Below are 27055 nucleotides of genomic sequence, written 5' to 3'. Positions count from 1 at the left end.
TCGATGCCCGGCCACCCCAAGGGAAGGTGGTGGATATGTGGATGCAGGCATGCTGCCCTCCAGCCCTTGACTCCATTGTGCTGTCCTGTGAGCAAGGGAGCGGGAAACAGGCAGAGTGAAGGGGAGAGGCCAGAGGCGGCTCGGGCCGGCCCTGGACCAGTGATCGGGTAAAAGGGCTCTCATCTTTGTACTGTATGGCCTTGAACAAGTTCTTCCAGGAAATGAAGATGATGAAGTGAATGTCAAGTTTACGCCAATCACTGGGCTGAGGGTTTTCAATATACCAATCACTGCATTTAATTTCCACCACAATGGTTAATGCTGACCATACTCGATTTGGTGGCACTAGATGCCTAAGGTTCCTTCCGTGTTCCACGTCCTGAGACTGGCCCCTACTGTCACACTTACCTTCCTAAATGCACCCCTGCTTGGTCACCCAACCTAGCTCTGCTATTGGCTGTGGATTTTGGAGGTCACTGGCATAGTGGTTACTACCCCAATATCTGCTCCCTGTTTTTGCTCACCTCTATAAAGCTGTGATTTTAACAAGTCATGAATCTAGTTCATGTTCACAGGTGGTCCCTGTGCTGAAGGATCTGACCACAGAAAAGACAGAATCCCATTTCTGCAGAAGCAAGGCCTCTGCTTGTCACTAATGATGTGCACAGATTAGACGGTCGTCCTTTGATGCTTCCCCTATTTCTAGAATGCATGCCTCAATGAGAAATGATAGAACCATGCGGCTTGGCCCTCCTGCCTTGGCTGGACTCCACATCATAAGCCCTGAGCAGCCCCGGCGGCACCTGTCAGAAACCAACACGCACATCTGAACAGTCAAGCCTAATTCCCGAGAAGCTGTTTTAACTTGACATCTGAAAAAGTATTACATCTAGAAGTATTTTACTGGGTGTGTGTGTTCAAGGCATATGTGTGCACGTCCCGCAGCTGAAGTGTTCTATAAATATTAGATACGGGCTGTACAAAAAAACATCACGTACGGAGTGTACTTAATTCCATTTAGCAATGTTTTCAATTTGTGTCTGACCTCTGGCAACAGAGATGGAATTTTGTCAACACGAACAAAAAAGTATGCTAAACTTCCTTAAACACAATTTTCACTTAAAACCCCAGAAATATGTTAGAGCTCAGTGATCATCAGCTACTAGCCCAGTACTTTCAGATGAGGGTACTGAGGCCCCGGAAGGTGAAGTGTCTTTTCCAGGTTCACACAGGAAATTAATAATGGCGTCCAAATGAGACCCAGGTCTCCTAACTCCCAGGCTGTTATTCTCTGCATTTTCTTTACTTACTGTACGTGTTCCCTTCCAACCGTTCAAAGGCAACTCCGATTCCATGAATAAGCGTGTGTTTCTACTTTCATATACTATAAAAATCCAAAACCAACTCCCCTATTCCTTCCTTTCTGACTTTATAGGACATCTGTCTATTTTTCCAAGAAAACGTAGGGTTGTAACTCACAAACAAGGAAGTAGGTGCACTTGGTTATCATGAACGTTTTCCCATCCTGGGAGGGATACCCAAGCCTGAGCTGATCAGTAGCTCTCACAACAGCACAACTAAGTGAATTCCCCCAACTAAGATGCGTTCATCTCCCAGTTACTCTGCTGTGTGCAGCTCCTTCTGGCTTGCATGACTGAGACCAGAGAGTAAAGCCTCACCCTGTTTCCCACTGAGAAAGCAGCATGGACAGGGGTTCAGTCCTGAAAACAGCCCTCAGAGTGGCCAAAGAGTGGAATCAAAGGAAGCCAGGAGCCCAGCTGGAGGGCCTGGGAGGGACGGCCCGAGAGGTCCTGTGGAAGGAGCGGGGAGGCTGCGCGGGGCTGCGAATGCTCTGTGCCTGGTACAGCCTGGTCTGCACAGGCTGGAAGTGTGGTGAGCAGCCCACTCCAGGATGAGGGCTGTATTAGCAGTAATTGATGGCCGCGCTTTTTAATGGAGCTTATCATTTCACAGCAACAGATGTCAGGTTCTAATAAATAACATGTTCTCTCTGCCCTACGCAATTTGGAGAGGATGCCTGGATGCCAGGCAGATCTGGAGTCCTCCCTGTCTCTGTTGCTCTCTCTTCTGAAGGAAAAAACAAACCAAATCCCTTGAAGATACTTTTCAAAATGATTCTCTGTGAGAGTTCAAAGATCCAAGAATTTCATGGTATTTATTTCCTTTATTTTTCTCCTCACAACTTCCTTCTCTTTAAACCCTAGGAGGGATGGGTCAGCTTGTGAACACAGGAACCCGGGGCGCGTGGGGGAGAGGAAGGTTTGGCGCCCTTAGCCTTCCCCAGTTCCTCGGGAGGCACCATCACTGGTTCCTCTCCTGTCTTCTACGGGTGCTCTCATCCCCCAAGCGAGGCCAGCCTGGGCCTGGAAAATTCCCTCTTCTCTCTTGAGGGGAGTTCAGCTGAGATGAGGTTGGGAGTTTTTAGAGGGAACTATTCCTAGGAAACTCAAGGCAAAAAAAAAAAAAAAAGAAAGAAAACCTATGAATCATAGCAGCAGCTGGGCTTGCAGGCTCTGCACTGAGGTCTGAGCTCCGATGGGGCCCGTGTGGCCGAGCTTTCTGGGAGCCCCAGCCTGGTTGCTCTGCCTAGCTCGGGGCTCTCCCTTCCATTCCCAGGACGCTTCCTGCCCAGAATGGCTCAGTTCTGCAGCTGCTCCCCTCGCAGAAAGGCTGTGAGGGTGAGCAGTCAGTGGCCACAAGTCTTACCTTCCTGGTCAACCCCTACCCCTGGGTGCCAGATGGGAGTTCCAAAAATACAGTTATAAAGGGGAGGGATGGGCGGGGGCGGGGGGGGGTGTTAGTGGTCCTGGGAGAGGGAGAGGGCTGCAAAGTCCCCGTCAGGGTTTTCCCTAACGCAGAGCGATGACTGGATACCTGGGCCCCAAAGCTGGTTCAGTCAGCGTTCCCTCTGGCCAGCTTACCAAGCACAGGGACTGCAGAGAGAGGCCTGATGCCACAATTAAATCTTACCAGGAGATGTGAGTAGGCTCACATTATAACCACTTATGCTTCAAGATCACCCTTCCCCCCACGAGCCCTACCCTGGTCTCTAAAGAATTCTCAGGCCTCAGGGCTCCTGCGACCGTACTGTGAAGTACCCTCTTAGGACTGGGATTTCCACGCAGTGCTCCATGGCATCCCAGAGGGGTCCCGGAGGCCAGAGTAAGAGAAGGGATGAGGGCACATCAGGTGGGGACATCTAACCCCCTTCTCTTGAGGAGAGAAGATCTGTTTTTACCTGTTTTACTTAGAGGGCTAATGCATAAGGCTGGACTGAAGCATTTAGCAGCTAATGAGAAGTTTGAAGGAAACAGTGTCTTTGGGAATACTAAGGTATTAACGATGAAAAATAATTGAAATAGCCCAGAATGTACAATTTTAAAAAATTATTGAAAGAGAAAGTTATTCTGCAAAGACAACAGAATGACAAATAACAGAAGTATGCACGGTGAAGAGCCACGTATGGGGAATGAGGGATTGCTTTGGGAGTATCTCGATAAGTTTCTAAATAAGAAAATAACATCTCTTTCTGACATGGAGTCAAGAGGGGAAACAACAAAATGTGTTAGAAGGCTCATGATGAATTGCTTGCATGTGTTGACCGAGAAGCTATTTTTCGAAATATTCCATTTATATAATGGATTTAATGCGTGACAAGCCACTGCAGTAGGTGGTTTTAGGGTTCAATGCTGCTCTGAGAACATACTCAGGCCCCTAGGATCAACCTAATGCTTTATACAATGAAACTCAGGGAAAACTCACTCCACTTATTCACAGATTTATCAAACTAGAAAGGATTATAAAAAATTATCTGATTCATTCATTTAGACAGAGCTAAAGCTATGTATAAGATACCAAGGTAGGTAACGAGAGGGTTCAGGTTTTTTTTTTAAGTGATAGTTGGTTTTATGTAGATTATACAGTTGAAGGATGGAGGTTTTCCACCTTTCAAACTGGCTGTACTGGCACCAAGAAGACACAACCATAGGGGACAGCAGCCATGGACGGAGCAGCCTAGAACTTAAGAATCTCTGGCCAAGTCACTGAGGTTTGAGGGACTGTTTACTCGGTTGCATGCGAAGCTAGCAATGCTGACTCCACCATCTTTTAATTAAAAATCTCTGTTTTTCCTCCAGGTATGATGACGCTGAATTCTAACATTTACTGAATGCTTATGATATGACAGATCCTATGCTGGACAATTCACCTACATTACCCTGTGTAGTAGGCAGAATTCTAAGATAGCTCCTAAGATTCCTCAGCCCCTGGTGTACACTCCCTGTATAATCCCCAGGACTGAAAAATGATGAATTTCATTCCTGTAAGTGGGTTACGTTACATGGAACCTAATGGATGACTTTAAGGAAGGGAGATTAACTGGTAGGCCTGACCTAATCAAATGAACCCTTTAAATCAGAGACTAGATGTCAGTAACACAGAAGTCAGAAATTGGAAACATGAGTGTTTGATGTACTACTGCAAGCCTGATGATGGAGGGGCCCACGTGGCAGGGAATGGCCTCCACCTGACAGCCAGCAAGGAAGCAGGGACCTCAGTCTTACAACCACAAGGATCTGAACTCTGCCAACAACCTGAATGAGCTTGGAAGAGGCCCTGGGCCTCCGATGTGGTAATGGCCCCAGCCAACACTTTGATTTTAGTCTTTTGGGACCCTAAACAGAGAAGCCAGGAAAGTTGTGTTGGATCCACAGAGAGTGTGAGATAATAATTTGTGCTGTTTTAAGATATAAAATTTGCGGAATCAACAATAGAAAATCACACACCCCATTTGATATTCTAAACTAGCTTCACTATTTTATAGATAAGGAGACAGATTCAGACTATGAATTTGCCTAAAGTCACACAGCTAGTGATAGCAGAGACAGGTTTAAACCCAACTCTCTCTTGACTTTAGGGTCAGTGCTCTTAACTGCCACATGCATTTCCTCTCTGTATTTATGTTACTCAAATGCCAGGCCTCTGAGGAGGGAGGCTCAGACAAGTGGTAAAGAGAATGGGAAACTTCATCTATCTGCCTGGGTGTGGATGTGCAGAAAGCCAGAATAAAATGGAGCATAATTTTTCTTTCTTTTCTAAAATTCTTTAGAAGTCAACTGACTATTAAAAGCCAAAGTAATAACAATGTATTGTGGGATTCATAATATATGAAGAAGTGAAACATCTGAATATAATAGCACAAGAGAATTACATTGTTTTAGGCTTCTACATTATACTTGAACTGTTGTAATATTAATTCATGGTAGACTGAGATAAATTAAGAATATATTTTAGTGTGCTAATAACTAAAATATGATACACAGAGCTATAACTAAAAGATGAATATAAGAGAGAATGGTATACTAAAAAATACTCAGATAAATCAAATGGAAGATTTGGAAGGGAAGAACAAAGGGATAAAGAACAGGGGAAATTAAACAACAAATAGTAAGAAGATAGACTTATACCCAACCAGTTCATTAATTATATGAAATATAAATGAATGAAATACTCCAATTAAAAGGCAGAGATTATCAGACTAGATTTAAAAAACCAAGTTACAAAAGGTTTCCTTGACATATAAAGGCACACATATGATGAAAGCAAAAGGATGAAAAAAGATATACCAAGCAAAAAATAGGCACAAGAAAGCAGGAATGAAGACGCAGATGTAGAGAATGGACTTGAGGACACGGGGAGGGGGAAGGGTAAGATGGGACGAAGTGACAGAGTGGCATGGACTTATGTATACTACCAAAATAGATAGCTAGTGGGAAGCAGCCGCATAGCACAGGGAGATCAGCTGGGTGCTTTGTGACCACCTAGAGGGGTGGGATAGGGAGGGTGGGCGGGAGACGCAAGAGGGAGGAGCTATGGGGATATATGTATATGTATAGCTGATTCACTTTGTTGTAAAGCAGAAACTAACACACCACTGTAAAGCAATTACACTCCAATATAGATGTTAAAAAATAAAAATTAAAAAAGAAAAAGAAAGCTGGTGTAACTATATTAATATCAGACGAAGCAGAATTCAAGTGAAGTAGTGTTATCAGAAATACCGAGAATCATTTCATAATGATAGAATGGCCAATTTATCAAGAAGACATAACAATTCCAAATATGTATGTACTTAAATAACAAAACTTCAAAATGCAAAAAGCAAAAAATGACAGAACTAAAAGGAGAAATAGACAAATACAAAATCATAGGTGGAAATTTTACCACCTCCTTTCAGTAACTGTTATAATAATAAACACAAAAAATAATAGTAAGGATATAGAAGATTTGAACAACACTAACAAGTAATTTGACTTAATATGTATATAGAACACTATATCTCAGAACTGCAGGACACACATTCTTTTCAAGTTCACATGAACTATATCAAGATGGACTATATGTTGGGCCATAAAACAAGTCTCAACAAATTTCAAAGGATTAAAATCACACAGATTATAATCTCTGACCAAAACAGAAATTAAACATCAGTAACAATAAAGCATCTAGAAAAATCCCCAAACACTTGAAATTCAAGCAGCACAATTAAAAATAACTCATGGTTCAAAAAGAAATCACAAAGGAAATTAAAAATTTTTTCTAACAAAATGATAATGGAAAAGACATACAGATCGCCAAGAAGCACATGAAAAGCTGCTCAACATCACTAATTATTAGAGAAATGCAAATCAAAACTACAATGAGGTATCACCTCACACCAGTTAGAATGGGCATCATCAGAAAATCTACAAACAACAAATGCTGGAGAGAGTGCGGAGAAAAGGGAACCCTCTTGCACTGTTGGTGGGAATGTAAATTGATACAGCCACCATGGAGAACAGTATGGAGGTTCCTTAAAAATCTAAAAATAGAACTACCATATGACCCAGAAATCCCACTACTGGGCATATACCCAGAGAAAACCATAATTCAAAAAGATACATGCACCCCAATGTTCACTGCAGCATTATTTACAATAGCCAGGTTATGGAAGAAACCTAAATGCCCATTGATGGACAAATGGATAAAGAAGATGTGGTACATATATACGATGGAATATTACTCAGCCATAAAAAGAAACGAAATTGGGTCATTTGCTGAGATGTGGATGGATCTAGAGACTGTCATACAGAGTGAAGTAAGTCAGAAAGAGAAAAACAAATATCGTATATTAACGCATATATGTGGAACCTAGAAAAATGGTACAGATGAACTGGTTTGCAGGGCAGAAATAGAGACACAGATGTCCATACAAACGTATGGACACCAAGGGGGGAAAGCGGTGGGGGGGTGGTGGTGGTGGTGGGATGAATTGGGAGATTGGGATTGACATGTATACACTGATGGGTATAAAATGGATGGCTACTAAGAACCTGCTGTATAAAAACAAAAAAAATATCAAATTTTGTGGGATACAACTAAAGCAAACTTTAGAGAGAAATTTATACCTTTAAAGGCTTATATTAAAAAAGAAGAAAAGGGGTTTCCCTGGTGGCGCAGTGGTTGAGAGTCCACCTGCCGATGCAGGGGACATGGGTTTGTGCCCCAGTCCGGGAAGATCCCACATGCCACAGAGCGTCTGGGCCCATGAGCCATGACCGCTGAGCCTGCGCGTCTGGAGCCTGTGCTCCGCAATGGGAGAGGCCACAATAGTGAGAGGCCCGCGTACCACAAAAAAAAAAAAAAAAGAAAGAAAGGATTAAAATCAATGATCTAAGTTTCTATTTTGAAAAAATTGAAAAAAATTAAACTGAAAATAAATTGAAGGAAATAATAAAGATAAAAGCATAGATTAATAAAATGGAAAACAAACCATGGATAAAATCAACAAAGTAAAAGCTTGTTTCTTTGAGAAGATCAGAAAAATTGATAAACCCCTAGGTAGACTGTTTTTAAAAAAAAAGGGAGAGGAAAAAGATACAAATTTTCACTGTAAGGAATAAAAGAAGTTATATCACTATAGCCCCCATAGATATTAAAAGGAAAATAAGACAATACCATAAACAATTCTATGGCAATCCATTCAACAACTTAAATATGATGGATAAATTTCTTAAAAAAACCCCACAACTTGCTACAACTAACACAGGAAGAAATTTTTAAAAATCTGAATATCCCTATATTTAGTATAGACATTGAATTTTTTTCCCCACAAATAAACTCTACCAAACATTTAGAAAAGAATAATGCCAAACCTACATAAACTCTTTCAGAAAACAGATAAGGAAGGAAAACTTGTCAATTCCTTTTATGAAGCCAGTGTAGTGCTATTATCAAAGTCTAACAAGGACAACACAAGAAAGGAAATTTCAGACTAGTATCATCCATGAACACAGATGTAAAACTTTTAACATAATTTTAGCAAATCAAATCTAATAATATAAAAAAGGATAAAATATCATGACTCAGAAGGGTTTATTTATCCCTGGAATGCAAGGTTGGTCTAACAGTCAAAACCTAATTATCGTAATTCACCACTCTAATAGAAGAAGAAAAGCCACAGGATCATGTCAATAGAGGCAGAAAAAGCATTCTACAGAATTCAACACTCACTCATGATAAAAACTCTTAGCAAAGTAGGAATATAAGGGAATTTCTTCAATCTGCTAAAGACATCTATGTAAAACCTACTGCTAACATCAATTTTAATGTGGAAATATAAGGCCAGATGTCTGCTCACAGCACTTGTGTACAACACTGGACTAGAGGTCCCAGTCAGTGCAAGTAGGTTAAAAAAAAAAAAAAAAAAAGAAACTAAAAAATGTAAAGATTTAAACACTAGAAAGAAAGAAGTAAAGCTGTTAACAGATGATATGACTATTTATGTAAAAAATTCTAAGAAATCTATTAAAAAAGCTACTAGAACTTAGTAGGATTGTAAATTTAGCAATGTCACAGTACACAAGGTCAATATAGAAAAATCATTTCTATTTCTATATACTAGCAACAACTGGAAAATAAAATCTGAAAAGCTATCATTCACAATAAAAGCAAAAACATTAAAAAATATCCAAGACTTCTACACTGAAATCTTAAGACATTTCTGAGGTAAATTACAGAAGATCTAAATAAAACCATGTTTACTGATAGGAAGAATTTGGTATTGTTAAAATGTCGATTCTTCCCTTGTTGACCTACAGATTCAATGCCATCCCAATCAAAATCTCAGGAGGCTTTTCTTTTGCAGGTTGGGGTTGGAAGTGGCAAACTGATTCTAAAACGTATACAGAAAAGAAAAGGACCTAGGACAGCCAAAACAATCTTTAAAAATAATAAAGTTGGAGAATTTACATTTCCTGATTCTAAGAACCATTGGTATTGGTATATAAACAGAAAAATAGATAGATGAAATAGAATATCCAGAAACAGACCCACTCATATATGGCCTATTTATTTATTTATTTATTTTTGCGGTACGCGGGCCTCTCACTGTTGTGGCCTCTCCTGTTGCGGAGCACAGGCTCCGGACGCGCAGGCTCAGCGGCCATGGCTCATGGGCCCTGCCGCTCCGCGGCATGTGGGATCTTCCCGGACCGGGGTACGAACCCATGTACCCTGCATCGGCAGGCGGACTCTCAACCACTGCGCCACCAGGGAAGCCCTGGTCTATTTATTTTTACAAAGGCATGAAGGTAATTCAATGGGGAAAGAAAGGTTTTTTTCAACAAATGTTGCTTAAATTAACCTGGAGATATATAAACAAAAAAATTAACTTTAGTCTCTACCTCATACCACATCCCCAAATTAATTTGAGATGGGTCATAGACCTAAATGTCAAACCAAAACCAAAGCTCCTAGAGAAATACACAGGAGAATCTCTTCATGACCCTGTGGAAGGTAAATAATTAAGAGGATACAAAAATATTAACATAAAAATAAAACACTGATAGGGCTTCCCCGGTGGCGCAGTGGTTAAGAATCCGCCTGCCAATGCAGGCATCACGGGTTCAAGCCCTGGTCCGGGAAGATCCCACATGCAGCAGAGCAACTAAGCCCGTGCACCACAACTACTGAGCCTGCTCTCCAGAGCCAGCGAGCCACAACTCCTGAAGCCTGGGCGCCTAGAGCCCGTGCTCTGCAACAAGAGAAGCCACCGCAATGAGAAGCCCACGCACCACAATGAAGAGTAGCCCCCGCTCACCACAACTACAGAAAGCCTGTGCGCAGCAACAAAGACCCAACGCAGCCAAAAATAAATAAATTAAATAAATAAAAACTAAAACACTGATAAAATAGATTTAATTAAAAATAAAAAATTTCTGCTCATCAAAAGATACTGTTAAGAATATGAAGAGTTGTGGAGAGACGTAGACGAGTTGAGTCCTGGTCTGCGGGGAGGCTGCCGGCTCCGTCGCAGACTACGGACCTCTCTGGGTCTCAGCTGCCAAAGATCCTGTCCGGTAGGTGAGTGGCTCACTTTGAGGGAAAGGCTTCTCGGATTGAGGCTTCTTCATGGCCGCTCAGATCGCGAGTGGTCAGGGCTGCTCTCTGTGCGGAGGATGGCGTCCAATGAGCGCAGTTTATTCGAAGAAGTACTAGCCTGACATGAGTGGCTGTCGAGTATTCATCGGGAGGCTAAATCCAGCGGCCCGGGAGAAAGATGTGAAAGATTCTTCAAGGGGTATGGACGAATACGAGATATTGATCTGAAAAGAGGCTTTGGTTTTGTGGAATTTGAGGATGCCAGGAATGCAGATGATGCTGTATATGGACTTGATGGAAAAGAACTCTGCAGTGAAAGGGTTACAGTTGAACATGCTAGGGCTCAATCTCGAGGCGGAAGAGGTAGAGGACGCTACTCAGACCGTTTTAGTAGTCGCAGACCTCGAAATGATAGACGAAACGCTCCACCTGTAAGAACAGAAAATCGGCTTATAGTTGAGAATTTATCTTCAAGAGTCAGCTGGCAGCCTATCTGTGTCGTTGGCCTTATGACGAGGAGAGCCTGTGGGTTATCCTAATTGTTGTCTCGGTCACTCTTGGTTGGGCCTGGTTGACTTTGCCAGTCAGCTCCTACAGTGATCAATTGGCCACCTCTAGATCTGTGTTTGTCGGTCTAGACGTAATCGGTGCACTTCCTTGAAGTGCCAGGTTGCAGTGATCCCAGAGCGTTGATAACGTGATCTGATCCCTAAGTTGAGAGCTGTCTTCCTGTAACGCTTCCAAATAAGAGGTCCTGGTCAAAAAGAGTTCAAAGATACGAAATTAGGTGGTCGTTGGAATCCTGATCGCAGTAAAGTGGTCCTTGGTAACTACACAAGAGTAGAACATGTCTGCATCCGCCAGTAGTCTGCTAATAGGGAGGGCTGTGCGATTAAAGGCTTCCATCGATTGGGTAGTGTCCTTCAAGTGGGTGGTGAAGAGCCAGTTGGGCATATGTCATGAAGGTTTCTCCGACCGATTAATGGTTTGCTGCTTGACTAGCCTAGGGAAATAATAATAAGGGATCTCAAAGATTTCATGAGACAAGCTGGGGAAGTAACCTTTGCGGACGCACATCGACCTAAATTAAATGAAGGGGTAGTTGAGTTTGCCTCTTATGGTGACTTAAAGAATGCTTTCTGGAAAAAAAATAAATGGGAGAAAAATCAAATTAATTGAAGGCAGCAAAAGGCACAGTAGGTCACGAAGCAGGTCTCATTCCCGGACCAGGAGTTCCTTGAGGTCTCGTAGCCGATCTCGTTCCCGGAGTCGCAAGTCTTAGAGCCGGTCCAGGATCCGGAGCCGGAGCAAGTCCCGTTCTGTTAGTAGGTCTCCTGTGCCTGAGAAGAGCCAGAGACGTGGTTCTTCAAGTAGATCTAAGTCTCCAGCATCTGTGGATCGCCAGAGGTCCAGGTCCAGGTCCCAGTCCCGGTCAAGGTCCAGATCAGTTGACAGTGGCAATTAAACTGTAAATAACTTGCCGTGGGGGCCATTTAAAAAAAAAAAAATTTTTCCCAAACCATACTTGCTAAAAATTCTGGTAAGTATGTGCTTTTCTGTGGGGGTGGGAGTTGGAGGGGGGTGGGTTGGGTTGGGCTGGGTATCTTTGTAGATGTGGACCACCAGGGGTTGTTGAAAACTAATTGTATTCAGTGTTTTTGATAAGCCTTCTGCTCACATTTTTGTGAATGTCTGAAGTATACAGTTTGTGTATATTGACAGAGCTCTTTTATAACTAAAGCAAATTTAATTTTTTTGTACTAGAAAAATTTGAACGTTTTAGTTCCTGGTTATTCAAATATGTTGATACAGAATTAGTTTAATGCCTCACTTAAACTAATTAATAGCTTTGGACACTTAAAAGAGCTCTAAATTTGCTTGTACGTAAAGGCTTAATTTGAGTTTTCCTTGTTAGGGTCAAGGGGTGTCCGTCCACCCACCCTTTAACAGCTGCCTGGCAAAGACGTTAAAGCAGCTGTTTGTTATTGATAATAAAAGATTATAAAACTGAAAAACCAAAGAATATGAAAAGGCAAGCCATAGATTAGGAGAAAATATCTCTAACACATATTTCTGACAAATATATAAAGAACTTTTAAAACTCAATAATAAATAGACCAACAACCTGATTAAAAATAGGCAAAATTTGAACAGACCCTTCACAAAAGAAAACATACCAATAAGCACATGAAAATATGCTCATCATTAATCATCAGGAAATCAAAATTAAAAACACAATGCCACATCACTTCATCCCCTATAGAACAGCTAAAATTAAAAAGACTGATAATACCAAGTGTTGGAGAGGATACGGAACAACTGGAACCCAGCATATTGCCGGTGGGAGTATAAACTGGTAGGACTTCGAAAAAGGTTGTCAGTTTCTTATAAAGTTAATCATACACATACTCCCAGGTATCTACCAACAGAATTGAAAACATATGTCTATTACAAAGCTTATATAAAAGTTCATACCAGCTCTATTCATAAAAATCCCCAAATTGGAAACAACCTAAATATAATTAGCAGATGAATGGATTAGTACATTATAGTATATTCATATAATGAAATATTGCTCAGCAGTAAAAAAAAGGAATGCCATAACAGATAACTCTAAAATAATTATGTTGAATATAAAAGACACAAAAGAGTACAATCTGTATTATTCCATTTATTAGAAGTATCTAGAAGAGGAAAAACTAAGACATGGTGATAGAAATCAGACAGCGTTGTCTTGGGGGTGAGGAGACTAATTGGAGAGGGGTAGAAGGTAACTTTGTCAAAACTCCACCAAAAGATACACTTAGGGACTTCCCTGGTGGTCCAGTGGGTAAGACTCTGCATTCCCAATGCAGGAGCCCGAGTTCGATTCCTTGTTGGGGAACTAAATCCCACATGCATGCTGCAACTAAGAGTCCGCATACTGCAACTGTGAGCCCACCTGCTGCAACTAAAAAAGATCCCGCATGCTGCAACTAAGACCCAGTGCAGCCATAAATAAATAATTGTTTTTAAAAAAGATACACTTAAATCTGTCCACTTCATTGTACGTAAATTATAAGTGTATGTCAATTACATGACAATAAATAGCTTTAAAAGATATATGCAAAACCCTTGCCTTCAAAGGACTCACAGGTCCATTAAGGAAATGAGATATATACAAAGATGTGAAAAAATCAAAGAATAATACAAAAGAGATTTCAAAGCAGTATATGACCAACAGTCAACCAAAACTGGAAAGAGGGGAACGAGCTGCCTGCAAGTTAGCATGGATGGGAAAACCATAAGGAAGAATGTGGAAGGAAGGGTAGACTTGCAGGAGCAGAAGGACAGCAGGAGGAGAGCAGTGGGCACAGGCACCGTGGGACAAAGCAGAAGCTAAACCCAACGGTCTTTCACATGTCCACCCACTGACTGACCCTTCATATCAAGCCCATCAGTAGGGAGGAGTACAGTCTTGTTTTACACGATGAAGTTCAGGAAGGTTATAGCCCTGCCCAAGGCCACAGAGCTTATAGATTAGAACTTGTGATAGGAACTGGGGAACACATGACCCTGAAGCCTGTGCTCACCTGGCAGAGGGTAATTTACTTGTGAGGACAGAATTTGCTGAACAGCCACGAGCAAGAAGTACATGTCATAGGAAGAGCCCTGGCCAGAAAGTGTCCTTTCTAAATTCACATGCTTAGAATTTTGCTCTGCAGGAGGGAATAAACAGCTGACTCCACTCAAAGGGCTCTAGTGCTGTTCATAAACCGTGAGAGTGTTTATGTCCTGGGCAGAGCTCTCCAAGTGAATTATAGCCTTTTACGCACTGTATACATACAATATTTTCAGCAGGGGGTGTAAGGAATGCTGCAGCTGACTTTTCTCTCTTTCTGTCCTGTCTCTCCACCTTCTCCACCAAACTCTGGTCTGTACTGCAGGACAGTTCTCTGGTTGTGCTTATCCATTACCTGGCCTTCTGACACAGCTCAGGGAAGTTACTCAGGTCAATTTAAGAAGGAGCTTTTAAACTATTTCTTCTTCCTAGCATGAGCTGCTGGCTTTCTCTTTTATTACATTTAAAATGGATCCATCTTCATTACAGTAGAAAGCAGACTTTTTTTAACATTACTTCGGATGTTTTCTTTAGGCTGGTAAAGTAAAGCAAATGTCTCTTGCAACTCTGAACCAATCTGTTAAGATAAACAGGCTTCACTTACGATATTCCTATACTGAAATCATAGGCTTGTGGTCTGCAACTCCTTGAAGACTCAATTCATACATTCTAAAATGTCTACTTAAGAAGCGCGCGTGTGCGTATATGGACGCACGGACACACACACACACACCGAGATAGCTTTGCCATGGAAACCACAAAAACACATCTGGTTCAGACTCCACAGCACATACCACAAATAACAGCCCATCTTCTAAGGGCAGATCCTTTGTATACACAGGGAAAGCCCGGAGAATTAAACAACTGCAATCCCTCAGATGTAAAGCTTACATCATAATCCCCCTTTTCAAGTTTATTTCAAGATAAGTCAGTCTTACTCATTGTTATTAGTCACATTTGCATATGTTTGTTATTTTCCTTAAATAGAATTTCAGACTTGGGCATCACAGACAAAAAGGAATACAGGGAGGACGGGCACACTAAAGGTTCAGGTAACAACAGCTCTGGATTCCACATGTGAATCTGGGGAGGTCTGGATTTCTAGAGAAAGCTACTCTGTCATTTAAAAGAGCCCCAACCCTGCTATGAGTGAAGGCCTTGTACTACAGAAAATATAGATGCCAGTGGGTACCTGAGGATGGAAATTGGACCCAGGGAGGGGAAGGAAAGGGCAAGAAGTCTTACCAATCAAGAGCATTCTAGGTCTGAAAGCCCAGGTTTTACTAGTAGGTACTTTAAAACCGTCACACGTTTGATATGATAAAGGCTTTGATCTCTCCTGTTGGGCTATAAATTCCATGAAGACATGGACAATTTCTAATTTATTTATCATTGTATCCCCAGCAAGGGGCACATTGCCTGGATCACGGTAGATGCTCAGTAAATACTGGATGAGCAATAAAGAGGATGCTGAATTGATATTCTTCATTTCTGTGATTCTTTGGATCTGATCATCCTTCAGCTGGGATCACAGGTGTGAGCACATGGCTGTACGGAGTGATACAGTAATAACCACCTGCCACTCTTATGATTTACTTTTGGAAACTATGGTGTTGATCCACTGTTGCTTCAATCTAGGAAGGCCATGGCTCGTGAAGACTGGTGTTCCAGATACCAAAGTCTTACCTATAAAACACTCTCTGCATTTACACTTACGTATTCCATATGACTGGTGAAAGCTTTCTACAGAGAGATTCATGTGCAATAGTTGTATCTCTAAATTCCAAGCTCCAGCTAACTTCAACCTTTATCAAATTCCCAACTTACTTCCATAGGATTTTAACAGTCCTAAGCTATCTGTGTAGCCATTTATTCAATCAAAGAAGACATAGGCCCTACTTTGGGTAATGGCTGCAGAGATGCAATGGGATATATAATTCACTCTGTTCCTTCAAAGACATTATAGTTCCATATGAAAAACTAGGTACTGGATCCATGTGTTGACTACTAGGCAAAAATTCTATTTGTTTACTGTCAGCTGAAGTTTTCCATTAAAAAAAACTGAAAGTAGCTGCCAATATTTTCTTCATCGACACCAGTTATTCCTTAACTCCAATTTCTACCTAGTACTTATTCTCTAATCTAAATAGAAAGGTAGAGGGACTTCCCCGGTGGTCCACTGGTGAAGAATCCGCCTTACAATGCAGGGGACGCGGGTTGGATCCCTGGTCAGGGAGCTAACATCCCACATGCCGCGGGGCAGCTAAACCTGTGTGCCACAACTACTGAACTCGCGCTTCTCAACTAGAGAGCCTGCGTGCCGCAAACTACAGAGCCCAAGTGCTCTGGAACCTGCTTGCCACAGCTACAGAGGCCACATACCCTGGAGCCTGCGTGCCACAACTAGAGAAGAGAAAACCGTCGTGCCACAACTCTAGAGAAGCCCGCACACCACAACGAAGAGCCTGTGCGCCGAAACTAAGACCCAACGCAGCCAAAAATAAATAAATCTTAAAAAAAGAAATAAAATAAATAGAAAGGTAGATTTCAGAAAAATCATATAACCCATTTAAAAAGTAAAAAAGGCAATCTACCTGAGGAGGCTAGATGAGGAGTTGGCTAACTTTTTCTATAAAGGGCCAAATAGCAAGTATTTTTTGCTTTCCAGGCCACATGTGGTCTGTTTCAACTACTCATTCTGCTATGGTTGCATGAAAGCAGCCATAGAAAATAAGTTTAAAAATGGGTGTGGCTGTTTCAATAAAACTTTATTTACAAAAACAGGCACAGGGCAGGATTTAGCCTCCAGGCAGTAGCTTGCCCAACTCCTGGACTAGATAAACAAAATGTTTCTATTTGCAAGAAGTAACAATTGATTCACTTACTTTGCTCTTTTGGCCATTTCATTTCCGTCCCATCTGGGGCTGTATGGATAATTTTTCTGGGCCTGGGAATAAAGCTGTCCACTGTTGGTAAAGTGATAGACGGACTGGAATGTGAGAGTCGGCTGGTCTCGAGGAAAAAACAGGGGCAGGTCAACTGCAAAGACAGAGGAAAGGAAAAGAAAGTTAGGGCTTAAATGCCTTTTAATACACTTTTTGGGCTAAACCTGAATGTTGGGTACAAGACTATTTGAACCACAAGTACTGGTTGAGGCTTAGGCAAAAGGTATGGAGAGAGAGAGACCAAGAAATACAAGGTGCCTTCCCTGTCTTCATGGAGTTTACAATCTAGGAGGAGAGGCAAATCACCCATAAATAAAAATTCAACCAATATGAGGCCTGATGTGCAGGTGCTGAAGGAAGCCTAGGAAATGGTGACAGAAGCTGGCCACCCCCAGCCACCTGACCTGCTGTGGCACTTACCTTGTCCACTATTCCACAGAGGAGTTAGTTGTATATGTGCTTTAAGTCTCCATTATATCAGAAACTCCTCAAAGGTGAGGCACTGTCTTCCTCATCTAGAATTCGATGGAGGAGGTGGGATGGAGACCATCTTTAAAGAATGGATTTGGAAAGGGGATCAAGAGGGCAAGTGATAATCTTTCTTCTTTATAGGATATGGCAACTGGGCCACCAGAAAAAAGAAAAACGTTATCACTTACTTCCAATCAAGCAGTGAATTTTGATACTCAGCAGTTTTACATTTTTCCATATGTGTTACCATACATATCTCCTAAACCAGTAGGAGCTCCTTAATGGAATGCAACAGGGACTACATATGTCTACTGTTGCAGTATAGACTGATTCTAATATTTGCTGTTAACAAGTATTATGTGCTTTATTTGTTCATTTTGGGATCCTTTAACTCAATTTTTAAAAATAAAATGACTTCCTTTAGTTGCGGCATGCGGGATCTTCAGTTGTGGCATGCATGTGGGATCTAGTTCCCCAACCAGGGAGCGAACCCGGGCACCCTGCATTGGGAGCGTGGAGTCTTAACCACTGGACCACCAGGGATCCTGCATGCTGCAACTAAAGATCCTACACGTAGCAATGAAGATCCCGTGTGCTGCAACTAAGACCTGGCGCAGCCAAATAAATAATTTAAAAAAATGACTTCCTGCTTTCAGTTGAGGCAAACCATCATTAAAAATGCAGACTGTTTCAATGGCACATGCCTCAAGGCATATTAATATGTATTTCTGTAAATGTTACCTACTTGAAGGACACAGAACAGGCACGTTAATTAATTTACAAAAAATAATAAGAAAAATGTGTATAGACTTTTATAGCTTTGCAGAGTACCTTTATATACTTTATCTGATTTGATACTTATAACTCCTTGAAGCAGACATTATTTTTACCAGCTGCATTTAACAGATGAACAGACTCCGAGAGGTTTATTAATTTGCTCAGGCCATAGCTACGCAGACACAGGACTCAAGTCTAGTCCTATGATTTAAATCCTAAGCTCCTTCTACTGGTCACATTGCCACCTGCTCTTGGGTTTACTGGTATCACCTGCTCACAACACACTCACTACGTCAAAATTACAATTTAGTAAGCTAAGGTCTCCCCTGTGAAGGAGGTATCGGCTTCAACTTTTCGGCTCCATGAGGCAAATACATGACAGAAAAATACATACTAGATAGTTATACATGTATCACCATGTCAGTGAGGGCGACATTTGACTTGGATTAGGCCCACTAAGTACCCAAAATGATTTCTTGAAGGAAGTTAGGCTTGCAGCAAACTTAAAAAACTGTCCAGTTGGTAAGGCCTCTTAGACGTCTAAGTATATCTGACTCTGACTCAGTGCTGCAGGGGGTTTCTGACAAATGAATCACACCACGACCAAAGAAAAGTGGCAAGATTTTGAATGTCCACTCTTTAATCACATTTTCCAAGTGCCTCAATGCAGTTTCAATACATGTCTATTTGTGCCAAAGCAAAGATGTGGTAACATATAGGAATAATACAAAACATGAAAAACAGAGCAATTCAAATGATAAGTCATTGCATTCAGAAAACCCTTTGGAATCCCTTCATCTTACAGAGCTTCATCTGTAATGTCTTCGGTCTTTTTGGGTGTTTTTTGTTTTTTCTTTTTTTTTTTTTTACATTTTCTTGGCTGCCCCACGTGGCATGTGGGATCTTACTTCCCCGACCGGGGATCGAACCCGCACCCCTTGGAATGGAAGAGTGGAGTCTTAGCCACTGGACCACCAGGGAAGTCCTGTCTTCAGTCACTTTGAATAAATATCGTTTTCTAAAACTGTTTATCTCTTTTCTGATCACTCATTTCATTTCCTCTCATTAATTTTAGAAAAATGCCTATTCACATATTCTTTCCTTTGATTTCAACTATGTTTATAAGTTTCCACACATTAAAATGAGATTCAGATGAACCCCCAAAGCAACAGCAATAGCACTGGTGAAAAGTGTTTAACATGCAAGCTTCCCTTCAAAACAGCAATAATTTCAAATAATAAAATTCAATGGCAATAATATACAAATTCAAAGTAAGAACAGTCACCCTTCAGTATCCCAGCAATACAGATAATACCATAGGCTTCATGATTCTCAAGCTACCAGCTTTTTGGAGCTTTGAAATGCATTATATTTTTTGTTCCTGTTATTTTGTTTTCTAGAAAATGAGTTGCTGGAAGCTTTTTTGAAGTCAATATTAAAATTCAAACACAGTGGCTACAGGGGGCACAGTGGCTGTAGCGGGGGCAGGACTGGTCAGAGTCCCTCAAAGGTAAAGTCGGTAATCCACATATTAATTCACATATGAGAAAATAAAATTAGAAAAATATAAATACCTTGCTCAGCTTAACTAGGGTATATCCTGCCTGGACCAGTCAGCAGTCACTAAAAGGATGGCTTCTTTAAAAATGGTCTATGCATAAGAAGGAGTGAATAAATAAACGATTTATGAGAAATACTTTGCATTTTTCTTAGAAGCATGATTTGAATGGTACCAATTAGTCAAAATTTTAAAAAAACTAAAACTTGTTTTCCTTATCCCCGAACGTTTCTGACACTTCAGTTTTTGCCTATAGGCTAAGTCATGATTTTCTGATGCATAGTAAAATAATGACTGGTGGGCCTTCAAACAGCTAACTTGCTTTATGGAACTCCCAAGGTTCTAAGCAGTTTGGGCTCATCATCTCAGCCATGTCAAATCTGAACATTTTAACCTTTGCTTCCTTAGAACCCAACCTGTCTACTAGCTCGGGTTTAATTCCCAGAGTAGAACCATTCCATTTGGTTCAGTTACTCGCTGTCAGTATAATGTTCACAACTGCTTCCTATTTCCTTCTTTCTGTATACAGAGACTGAATTTTGGTCAGCTCTCGAGTCAAAGAAGGCATGGTCCCCACCTGTTCAGTATAATTTCAATAACCATTTCTGAAGCATTACTTTCTTCAAGAACTTGTCGAAACAAGTCACATCCAAACACTGCTAATTCTGCTTAACCTGGGCATTTCACAGGAGTCACTCACGGGGCTCTGACACCCTGGCAGAAGGCAGGAACAATTAAGTTCTGCACCAGCTTGCCTCGTACTGGACAGTGGCTGCAGTAACAGGTTCCACTGGTCACAGTCCCAGAGCTGGTGGTGCTGTCCAAGCAACCACCCTCCGTGCAGCTTTGAGAGGGAGCTGAACGCACTGATAAACTCTGCTGCCTCTCTCTAAACCATGCTGAAGTTCCGACAGTTTTACCTTCTCTAGTAAACAAGCGTAACTGCCCCTATGTGCTCATCCTTGCACCAGAAGAAGACTTCATTAGATTTATCTAAGTTCATAAGACTCTCTAAAAACTGCTCACTTCCCCCAAAACCTCAACAATGGAAAAGTGACACTGAACAGCCAAAAGAAAGGCCACACTGTGTATCTGACCCACAGGACAGCTGCCAGATACTCACTCAACATTTCAGGCATAGTTCTAACAAGTTTGATCATATGGTTTTTCCAGAAAAAAAAAAAAAATCTAATGATAGCAAGATTAGGGCAAGGGACATTAACACCAAGTAGTGATAATTAGCAGTCTGGCATAAAGCAAGGAGAGAGAATACTAACTAAAAGCAGACTTAGGAAATCAAAAAGCAGCCGAGTCTGGGGTGATTCAGTGTAGGAGCAAAAAGCTCCACTGTCCCTCAAGCTGTAACCATACATAGTGACATCCACTCCCAATCTCGGTAATATGGCCAGCACTCTTGGTTGCTTACCCAACAGCCATTCTCCATCCTTCTTTTTTACGGGCAGAGCCCTCCTCCCACCCCATAGTCGAAGAGTGCTGGGTATTCACTCCCTCAGACTTCCCATAAAACCAAGGTATAGAAATGTGACTCAGTCCTGCCAATGGGACCTGAGGGGAAGTTGGCCAGGGGTCTTCTGAGAAATATTTTCCTCTCTAATTAAAGACACATGTACGGAGAAGCCCCCATTTCATTCTTGCCTAGATCTTATCACGTGAGATCTTGGGACTTGGAGCTGTGCACCCATCTCATGACCATGAGCTTTTGGAAAGTCAGTCTGACATCACTAAGCTGAGAATTCATCATTCTCTGGTACTGCCCAGCTCTGGATTTCTTGTTATGTGAGATGATTACAAGCCCTAACTATTTAAACCTATTTAATCAGGTCTTCTCAGACCTGCAGTCAAAGGCAACTAAAGGAAATGTTATTTCTTGCAGCTTCTGTTCAAGGAGGCAGGATAATTGTATAATCTATTTCAGAAACATTTCCACCAAGCATGGTTAAAAACATTCAAGGCGCATAAATAGGAAAGTTTTAGTTGTCTGGAAAATTCAGTTATGTGGGACAGTTCAATCCTTGAAAACGCCAAACAAACGAGGGGTTAACCATAATTGCTTCCCTGGGAGTCACATCATCAAATATTTTCGTCATTATTCACAAGTCAGCCATTATTTCATTTCTCCAAACCTTCCAAACTCTATATTCTTGTGTTCTTGGGTTAGCAGGGAAGATGCTCACGGAGTCACTCTGTGGTGGTGATGGTCCCATTGCCACTTCCAGTCCTCTCAGGCCCCTCTGGTTCCTCGAAGCCTCATTAGGAGATAGTTTTAACCCCACGTTGAATGGCTGTAAACTTCCCTTCCAAAGATGATTCCCACTGAGGTCAATTCTTCCTAAAGGTAGTTTGTACACGTCTCATTCCCAGGCTGCCCCCACAGTGGGCACACAACCAATTAGGGAAGCTGCCGTTTATTTACTGACCACCCCGATCTTACTAACCACACGCTAAACCTCTGAGACGCACAGATTCTAACCACTAGGAAGTTAAATACCATACATTGCCTACAAGAAATATAAAAGTCAAGTTTTCCAATTCAGAAGTGTCCCTACTCAAGGCATTAAAAATCAAATGGTGTCTCCTTTTACTATCACTGCCTTCCATTTAAGTGACCAAGGAGACTAAATATTAACCACATTTTATTAAACTGGTTTCAATTTTTCACTATCTTTTACTGATTTGATCACGTAAACAAATTACCTTTGGGGTTTTACTAGTATTACCAAACTAAAGCCTGAAGTTTCTTGAATTTTGCTGTAAACGCTAAAAATCCTAATATGGGAGGTGACAGCACGGTATGATGGAAAAAGGTACCTACAGCCTTTGGAGTCAGATAAAAATGGGTTCAATTGCTAGCCTCATTCATTTATTAGTGGTGAGACCATAGGCAAAATATTTCATCTCTTTGAATCTTGATTTTCTCATCTGCAAAATGAGGATAATAATTCTTATAGCATTGTTGAAAGAACTGAACAAAAAAAGAGCAGGTACTAAATAAACATTCCTTCTCTCCCCCTACTCATCCTTTTCCTTAGTTTTTTTTTTTTTTTAATCTGGCTTTATACACTCTTCCATACATGTGAAATTTCTAACTACAGCATAAATTTTCAGTGTTTAATTTTAACTATTTTGATGGATATCTTTCTAAACTTTGTACAGACTTTCACATCTCAGTAAATATAACATACTGAAAATAATTTAGCCTTTTCTCGATGACAGAGAACACATGAAAAAACCATTATACACAAGAGTCTCAAGTGTTAAGAAGACTTCGCTTGCTCTTTCACAAATACTCCCTACCAGACCCCCCCAAACCATCCTCTGTTAAAGAGTCGATGTGCCTTTAGTGTGGTACCGAGGTCCCCAGGGCTACTGGGATGTGCATGCTGCTTGCCCCCGACCACGAACTTTCTCTATTTATTTCTGTTGCCTTTTCCTAGCCAGCTCTCTTTCCTTTGCCACTTCTCACCAAGGCCAACTCAGTCTCAATATGGTCTCTCTTTCTTGCCTCTTCTCTTTGCCTTTTGTCTACTTCATCCCACATGTATCTCAGCTTCTGAAGAGTCAGGTACGGCTGCCTATCCATCCCTAGGACCAGGACCCGGCGTGGATCAGGGGCTGCACGATATGAAGTGATGCTGTGTGAGCTCGGGGTCGCTTTCCTCAGGCACTGTTCTGAGTTCAGAGACTGTCTCCTCCTCTTCCTTCTCTTGCTTTTGTTTGTTTCCTTCTGAGTTTACAGCTGCCCCAGACAGGTGAAGTTATAGGAAATCCGGCCTCTGCTTACATTGTGTTTAGCATTTGCTTTTGAGGTACTTTCTATCAATAGATACAAATTAATCATTTCAACACCCAATGAGCCAATCAAATAAAACTGTAAGAAGAATCTCAAGATGAAAGGGATGCCATAGCGCTGGCCCAGGAAGAGCCAGGTTCTCACACCTGCCCGCACAAACGAACCCAGGCTGAATTAGGCTTCTCCCGCCACGAGCTCAGAGCTTCTCAACTGGACGTGAGCATCGGCATCACCCTGGAATTAACGTTGCAGATGCTTGGGCCCCATCTCAGACCTCTGGTTCCTGAAAATGCACCTTAAGTGACTCTGATATGCCTCGCCAGGTAGGAATCACTGCAAAGACTGAGCACTCCTAAGGATCGGGGCCATGAATTAGCACTTAGCACACAGCATGACACATTGCTAAATGCTTGTTGAACTAAAGGAAAGGAGCATTTAAGGGAAATGCAAAATTAAAGCCTCAAGGAGATTCCACTTCATACCCATTAGATTGGCAAAGATTTTAAATCCCAACAATCCTCAACTGTTGTCAAGGAAGTGGAACACTGGGATTTCTCATCACATGATGCAAACGTCAATTTCTATAACCTCTTGTACAGTAAAAGCGAAGATGTACATACTTCATAACTCAACATTCCTACTCCTAAAATACTGCCGCATGTGCATAAGAAGGTAGTTAGGAGAAGGTTTGCTGTAGCAATGTTTGTGATAACAAAAATTGGAAACATCTTCAAATGTCCATCAACTGGAGACTGTGGTACATTCCTCAGTGGAAGACCTTATAGCTGTTTAAACAAATGAGCTAGGGCTACATGTACCAACATAGATAAATCTTAAGGACATAATGTTCAGTGAAAAAAGCAATTTATAGATGAACATTGTTAAGTATATACTTACAAAGTCCAAAAACATGCACACATTATTACACACTGTTTATGAATGTCTATGTGGTAAAAAGCATAAAACTGTGCACAGGAATGGTAAACACCAAATTAAGGATAGTAGTTCCCTCTGGGGGTAACGGGGAAGGAGAGAGGGACAGGAATGCATCAGGGAGGGTTACTCAGGGAGCTGCAACCAATTTGATAATGTGCTCTTTCTTTAAAAACAAAACAAAACCAAACCAGAAGCACTTATATCAAAATACTGAGATTTGGCTAAGGTGGATACACAGTATTTGTTTTTATACTTTTTATATACTTGAGTAGGCTTTAAATATTTATAATTTTTAAAAGTTTTTCAAAAAGCAAAGACACGTGTTCATAGCAGCAGAAAACAGTCAACATGATTCCATTTACATAAAGTTCAAAACCAGGAAAATTTCATGATATATTGTTTATGGACATATGTTAGGTGATAGAACTATTAAGAAAATCAAGGGCACAGTTGACATAAAATTGAGGGTAGTGGTTACTTCTGAGAAGGACACGCTTAGGGCTTCTAGGATACTGGTGTTATGTTCCATTTCTGAAGTCGGTGGTGTGTTTTTTTTTTAAGATTTAATTTAATTTATTTTTGGCTGCATTGGGTCTTCGTTGCTGCGTGCAGGCTTTCTCTAGTTGCGGCGAGCGGGGGCTACTCTTCGTTGCGGTGCGCGGGCTTCTTATTGTGGTGGTTTCTCTTGTTGCGGAGCACAGGCTCTAGGCACTCGGGCTCTAGAGCGCAGGCTCAGTAGTTGTGGCTCACGGGCTTAGTTGCTGCGTGGCATGTGGGATCTTCCCGGACCAGGGATCGAACCCATGTCCCCTGCATTGGCAGGCGGCTTCTTAACCACTGCATCACCGGGGAAGTCCTGGTGGTGTTTTATTAGTTTCTAAAGTACATAGGTATGTTTTATATGTTCCTCATATATATATATACATATATATATATATTCAAATAAATACTATTTTTAAAAATGAGAGCATTTATAAAACTAAGAGGGTCAGGAAAGCTGAATGGTCTTCATGGGAAAAAGAACACCACAGTTGTAAAGAAAAATAAAAAGCACAGAAGAAAACTGCATAAAAACTGGACTACAGCTTATACAGGCACTAAGAAGATGTAGATTCTCTCATGAGAACACTGTCAGGTTGGCAAAATCAGCTGGTCAGCTGGGTCCCTTCTTTTCTCCCAAATTTACTGAGTGGAAGGTAGGGTGCCAGGGAGAACAAAGGCGTCCATGCCCTGAGCATGGGCGGGAACAGGAGGCCCGAGAAAGGGGGAGAAGCTCCCACAGTGAAGCACGTTGGACAACAGCTGAGGCGTGAACATGGTGTCCATGCAGAGGAAGGGGGACCCTGCTTGAGGTGGAAGCTCTGCAGACGACATGCACTTTGAGTCGGTTCTAGAAGGTTAAAAGCTGAATCAGAATGGGAGTCTGGGGGATACTCCGTAGAGAGGAAAGAAGTCGGTAAAGCTTCGATACTGTGTAGACATAACAATTTTCCTTTTTTATTTGGCTCTTTTGGTATTGTATATATTCAATTTAGAAAAGCCATAACCTGCCCTCTTTTATCAATCATGCTTTCTTTTCCACCACTGCCCTCACCTTGGTACATGCGGAGAGCAACAGGTGATGCAAAGACGAAGGGAGCTGACGCTGGCCTTGGAAGCTCGTGGCCAAGCTGCTCTCCCTTCCTGGAGGGCCCTCCTCCCTTTTCTGGGTTTATCTGGGTTTCTTCTCATCAAGACTCAACTTGTAGGAAATGCCTCTGTCCTAGAACTCTGCATGCGTCCAGCTCATACTCCTGAACAAGGCCCCCTCGGGGCTGTCCTCACCAGGAGAAAAGGAGAAAACCAGGGGCTGAGGTCAGGACCGAGGGGTCCCCAGCATGAGAAACCTTCCCTACCCCAGTGCTTCTCTGTCTGCTTTCCCTGGTTCATCCGTTCCCTCACCCGTCACACGTTTTGGGAGCACATCCCATGTTGCAGGCCCCATGCTACACCTGAGGACCCACGCTTCCTGGAAGTGGATGGTAGGTTACACTTCGTGCTTCCTGCAATGCCACCTGGTTTCCGTGTCCCCTGCGGTTGCGTCCCGTTTGGATCCTGTGGATCCTGGCATTTCCTCAGTCCTGGCTTCTTGTTCAGTCCCTTCAACCTGCTCTTGCTTCTGTGGCCTTCTTCCAGGACACCTCTCTTGCCTGCTCTGTCACTCACTGAGTTCTCCATCCTCCACATTCCCATAGCCCAGCCTCGGCTGAACTGCTAACAATGAAGTGTTCTTGTTATTTTATATCCTCCGCATGTGAACACTGGGCTAGACACACAGCAATTAGTTGCTATGTATCTACGGACTGACTGGCAGAGATCATAAAAGTGAGGAGATGTTGACTGCACTAGACATGTAAAGAAGGAAACATGTGGGGCTTCCCTGGTGGCGCAGTGGTTGAGAGCCCGCCTGCCGATGCTGGGGACACGGGTTCGTGCCCCGGTCCGGGAAGATCCCACATGTTGCGGAGTGGCTGGGC

The 27055-nt window shown here is 41.9% G+C and overlaps 2 protein-coding genes and 1 pseudogene across 4 annotated transcripts in view; 2 read left to right on the top strand and 1 right to left on the bottom strand.

The window, feature by feature from the left end:
* BABAM2 (BRISC and BRCA1 A complex member 2) overlaps positions 1–27055 on the bottom strand; it is a 434760-nt gene that overhangs the window by 24497 nt on the left and 383208 nt on the right. For both annotated transcript variants that reach the window (XM_082671824.1, XM_082671825.1), the window contains one exon: positions 16927–17080. In XM_082671824.1, coding sequence (XP_082527950.1) covers positions 16927–17080 — 154 coding nt within the window. The remainder of the gene's footprint in view (positions 1–16926; positions 17081–27055) is intronic.
* On the top strand, positions 10564–11041 carry LOC309833500 (serine/arginine-rich splicing factor 5-like; the record flags this gene model as incomplete). Its single annotated transcript, XM_082671832.1, is given in 2 exon segments — positions 10564–10618; positions 10621–11041. Coding segments are annotated over 2 exon segments (414 nt in total). The 3' UTR covers positions 10980–11041.
* On the top strand, positions 11305–12009 carry LOC309833499 (annotated as a pseudogene). The gene has a single exon. The product of its transcript is annotated as an uncharacterized misc_RNA (transcript).

This window comes from Grampus griseus (assembly GCF_964374135.1).
Source record: "Grampus griseus genome assembly, chromosome: 15".
Taxonomy (NCBI): domain Eukaryota; kingdom Metazoa; phylum Chordata; class Mammalia; order Artiodactyla; family Delphinidae; genus Grampus; species Grampus griseus.
Note: the sequence above shows the minus strand (reverse complement) of the source record. Positions and strands in the feature narration are given on the sequence as shown.